The 5,000-nt window shown below is 51.4% G+C and overlaps 1 protein-coding gene across 1 annotated transcript in view; it reads left to right on the top strand.

The window, feature by feature from the left end:
* pkd1a (polycystic kidney disease 1a) overlaps positions 1 to 5,000 on the top strand; it is a gene marked incomplete at its 5' end in the record, with an annotated part of 125,725 nt that overhangs the window by 64,080 nt on the left and 56,645 nt on the right. Inside the window, 1 exon segment of the mRNA XM_042316071.1 lies at positions 3,575 to 3,727. Coding sequence (XP_042172005.1) covers positions 3,575 to 3,727 — 153 coding nt within the window.

Below are 5,000 nucleotides of genomic sequence, written 5' to 3'. Positions count from 1 at the left end.
GTTCTGAGAGTGTTCTGGGAAAGTGTTCTGAGTGTTCTGGGAAAGTGTTCTGAGAGTGTTCTGGGAAAGTGTTCTGGGAAAGTGTTCTGAGAGTGTTCTGAGAGTGTTCTGAGAGTGTTCTGGGAAAGTGTTCTGAGAGTGTTCTGAGAGTGTTCTGGGAAAGTGTTCTGAGAGTGTTCTGAGAGTGTTCTGGGAAAGTGTTCTGGGAAAGTGTTCTGAGAGTGTTCTGGGAAAGTGTTCTGAGAGTGTTCTGGAGTGTTCTGGGAAAGTGTTCTGAGAGTGTTCTGGGAAAGTGTTCTGGGAAAGTGTTCTGAAAGTGTTCTGAGTGTTCTGAGAGTGTTCTGAGAGTGTTCTGGGAAAGTTCTGGGAAAGTGTTCTGAGTGTTCTGAGTGTTCTGGGAAAGTGTTCTGAAGTGTTCTGAGAGTGTTCTGGGAAAGTGTTCTGGGAAAGTGTTCTGAGAGTGTTCTGGGAAAGTGTTCTGAGAGTGTTCTGAGAGTGTTCTGAGAGTGTTCTGAGAGTGTTCTGGGAAAGTGTTCTGAGAGTGTTCTGGGAAAGTGTTCTGAGAGTGTTCTGGGAAAGTGTTCTGAGAGTGTTCTGAGAGTGTTCTGGGAAAGTGTTCTGAGAGTGTTCTTGGAAAGTGTTCTGAGAGTGTTCTGAGAGTGTTCTGGGAAAGTGTTCTGAGAGTGTTCTGGGAAAGTGTTCTGAGAGTGTTCTGAGAGTGTTCTGGGAAAGTGTTCTGAGAGTGTTCTGAGAGTGTTCTGGGAAAGTGTTCTGAGAGTGTTCTGGGAAAGTGTTCTGAGAGTGTTCTGAGAGTGTTCTGGGAAAGTGTTCTGAGAGTGTTCTGGGAAAGTGTTCTGAGAGTGTTCTGGGAGTGTTCTGAGTGTTCTGAGAAAGTGTTCTGGGTGTTCTGGGAAGTGTTCTGAGAGTGTTCTGGGAAAGTGTTCTGAGGTGTTCTGGGAAAGTGTTCTGAGAGTGTTCTGGGAGTGTTCTGAGAGTGTTCTGGGAAAGTGTTCTGAGAGTGTTCTGAGAGTGTTCTGGGAAAGTGTTCTGAGAGTGTTCTGAGAGTGTTCTGAGAGTGTTCTGGGAAAGTGTTCTGAGAGTGTTCTGAGAAAGTGTTCTGAGAGTGTTCTGGGAAAGTGTTCTGAGAGTGTTCTGAGAGTGTTCTGGGAAAGTGTTCTGAGAGTGTTCTGGGAAAGTGTTCTGAGAGTGTTCTGAGAGTGTTCTGGGAGTGTTCTGAGAGTGTTCTGGGAAAGTGTTCTGAGAGTGTTCTGGGAAAGTGTTCTGAGAGTGTTCTGGGAAAGTGTTCTGAGAGTGTTCTGAGAGTGTTCTGAGAGTGTTCTGAGAGTGTTCTGAGAGTGTTCTGGGAAAGTGTTCTGAGAGTGTTCTGAGAGTGTTCTGAGAAGTGTTCTGAGAGTGTTCTGGGAAAGTGTTCTGAGAGTGTTCTGAGAGTGTTCTGGGAAAGTGTTCTGAGAGTGTTCTGGGAAAGTGTTCTGAGAGTGTTCTGAGAGTGTTCTGGGAAAGTGTTCTGAGAGTGTTCTGAGAGTGTTCTGGGAGTGTTCTGGGAGTGTTCTGGGAAAGTGTTCTGAGAGTGTTCTGAGAGTGTTCTGAGAGTGTTCTGGGAAAGTGTTCTGAGAGTGTTCTGAGAGTGTTCTGAGAGTGTTCTGGGAAAGTGTGTGTGACGTGAGGAGATAAAGGCGTCTGCCAGGTTATGTAACTATGAAGAGATGAAACTCAACATTCCACAGCCTGTTCCCCTCCCAGTTTGATCAGATACACACACACACACACACACACACACACACACACACACACACACACAGAGCAGGGGCACCCAGCTAGCTAGGGGTGTGTATGAAATAAGGAGGAAATTGGAGAGAACGAGAGAAGAAGAATGTCAAGGGAAAGAAGGCTGGAGGAAGAGGAGAACAAGATGAGGTGGAGGGAAGTAGAACAAGGGGGAAATCTAGTTGGAACATGAGGAGGGGGAGGGAGAGAGAGGAAGAGATGGAGAGGGAGGGGAGGGAGAGAGAGAAAGAGATGGAGAGGGAGGGGAGGGAGAGAGAGGAAGAGATGGAGAGGGAGTGAGAGAGAGGGGAGGGAGAGAGAGGAAGAGATGGAGAGGGAGGGGAGGAGAGAGGAGGAGATCGAGAGGGAGTGAGAGAGAGGGGAGGGAGAGAGAGGAAGAGATGGAGAGGGAGGGGAGGGAGAGAGATGGAAGAGATGGAGAGGGAGGGGAGGGAGAGAGGATGAGATGGAGAGGGAGGGGAGCGAGAGGGAGGGGAGGGAGAGAGAGGAAGAGATGGAGAGGGAGGGGAGAGAGAGGAGGGAGGGAGGAGAGAGAAGAGATGGAGAGGGAGGGAGGGAGAGAGGGAGATGGAGAGGGAGGGAGAGGGAGGACAAGATGGAGAGGGAGGGGGGAGGGAGGGGAGGGAGGGAGGGGAGGGAGCGAGAGCAAGAGATGGAGAGGGAGGGAGGGAGGGGAAGAGATGGAGAGGGTGGGGAGGGAGGAGAGGAGAGGAGGGAGGAGAGGGAGGGGAGGAGAGGAAGAGATGGAGAGGGTGGGGAGGGAGAGAGAGGGAGGGAGAGAGAGGAAGAGATGGAGAGGGAGGGAGGGAGGGAGGGGATGGGAGAGGGAGGGGGGAGAGAGAGAGAGGGAGATGGAGGGGAGGGGAGGGGAGGGAGGGAGGAGGGAGGGGAGGGAGAGAGGGAGATGGAGAGGGAGGGGAGGGAGAGGGAGGGGAGGGAGAGAGAGGAAGAGATGGAGAGGAGGAGATGGAGAGGAGGGGAGAGAGGGGAGGGAGGGGAGGGAGAGAGAGGAAGAGATGGAGAGGGAGGGGAGGGAGAGAGGGGAGGGAGAGAGAGGAAGAGATGGAGAGGGAGGGAGAGGGAGAGGGAGAGAGAGGAGAGATGGAGAGGGAGGGGAGGGAGGGAGAGGAAGAGATGGAGAGGGAGTGGAGAGAAAGAGAGAGAGAGGAAGAGATGGAGAGGGAGGGAGAGGGAGAGAGAGGAAGAGATGGAGAGGGAGGGGAGGGAGAGAGAGGAAGAGATGGAGAGGAGGACAAGATGGAGAGGGAGGGGAGAGAGAGGAAGAGAGGGAGGGGAGGGAGAGAGAGGAAGAGATGGAGAGGGAGAGGGGGAGGGAGAGAGAGGGGAGGGAGAGAGAGGAAGAGATGGAGAGGGAGGGGAGGGAGAGGGAGGGGAGGGAGAGAGAGGAAGAGATGGAGAGTGAGGACAAGATGGAGAGGGAGGGGAGAGAGAGGAAGAGAGGGAGGGGGAGGGAGAGAGAGGAAGAGATGGAGAGGGAGGGGAAGGAGGGAGAGGAAGAGATGGAGAGGGAGTGGAGAGAAAGAGAGAGAGAGGAAGAGGGGGAGGGAGGAGAGAGGGAGAGGGAGGAGAGAGATGGAGATAATAAGTGGTCCAAACTGCACCACTAACAGAGACTGAAGAGGAGATGCCCTTGAACCAACATTCCCTCACCTTGGAAACCTGGAACCAATAAGAATGTTGGATGAACGTCAGACAATCACTTATAAATCAGATAATCATAGTTGTCTCTCTCCTTCCCTCCTCCCAGGGGCCATCGTACTGTTCTAGTCTGAACTTTGGTCTGGGGTCCAGTGGTCCTGTCCTGGGTATCCCTGGCTCTGAGCTCCAGGCAGATGTAGAGTACACCTTCAGACTGACGGTCCGCAAGGAGGGAATGGCCCCAGAGTCTACTACACAGACCGTGAGTACACACACACACACACACAGACAGACCGTGAGTACACACACACAGACCCTGAGTACACACACACATAGACAGACCGTAAATACACACACACACACACACACACACACACAGACAGACAGACCGTGAGTACACACACACAAACACACACACACACACACACACACACACACACACACACACACACACACACACACACACACACACACACACACACACACACAGACAGACAGACAGACAGACCCTGATTACACACACACACACACAGACAGACCTTGAGTACACACACACAGACAGACATACCGTGAGTACACACACACAGACAGACAGACCCTGAGTACACACACACACACAGACAGACCCTGAGTACACACACACACACACAGACAGACCCTGAGTACACACACACACAGACAGACCTTGAGTACACACACACAGACAGACAGACCGTGAGTACACACACACAGACAGACAGACCCTGAGTACACACACACACACAGACAGACCCTGAGTACACACACACACACACACACAGACAGACCTTGAGTACACACACACAGACAGGCAGACCATGAGTACACACACACAGACAGGCAGACCATGAGTACACACACACAAAGACAGGCAGACCATGAGTACACACACACAAGACAGACAGACCACACACAGACAGACCGTACACACACACACAGACAGACAGACCGTGAGTACACACACACAGTGAGTACACACACACAGACAGACCGTGAGTACACACACACAGACAGACCATGAGTACACACACACAGACAGACCCTGAGTACACACACACACAGACAGACCCGTGAGTACACACACACACAGACAGACCGTGAGTACACACACACAGACAGACCAGTGACAGTACACACACACAGACAGACCCACACACACAGACAGACAGACCACACACAGACAGACCCTGAGTACACACACACACAGACAGTACACACACACACAGACAGACCGTGAGTACACACACACAGACAGACCGTGAGTACACTCACACAGACAGACCGTGAGTACACACACACAGACAGATGAAATGTTTACTATACTATTCAGAACTCTGTTGTCTGCATCTCTACATTGTTCTTTGTAGTCCATTTGTTTCATTAGAATATGTAACTATTTAGATTTGTTAGTGTTTGATGACTGGTATTGTTTATGCAGCAGACAGATGTTCAGCCAACACAGACTCGATGAAAAGGTTGTTGTTTATTGTGTTCCGACTCCCATAGCGACCACATTA

The sequence above is a fragment of the Oncorhynchus tshawytscha genome, unplaced genomic scaffold (assembly GCF_018296145.1).
Source record: "Oncorhynchus tshawytscha isolate Ot180627B unplaced genomic scaffold, Otsh_v2.0 Un_contig_8889_pilon_pilon, whole genome shotgun sequence".
NCBI classification, from domain to species: domain Eukaryota; kingdom Metazoa; phylum Chordata; class Actinopteri; order Salmoniformes; family Salmonidae; genus Oncorhynchus; species Oncorhynchus tshawytscha.
This window is presented reverse-complemented; position numbering and strand designations above follow the sequence as displayed.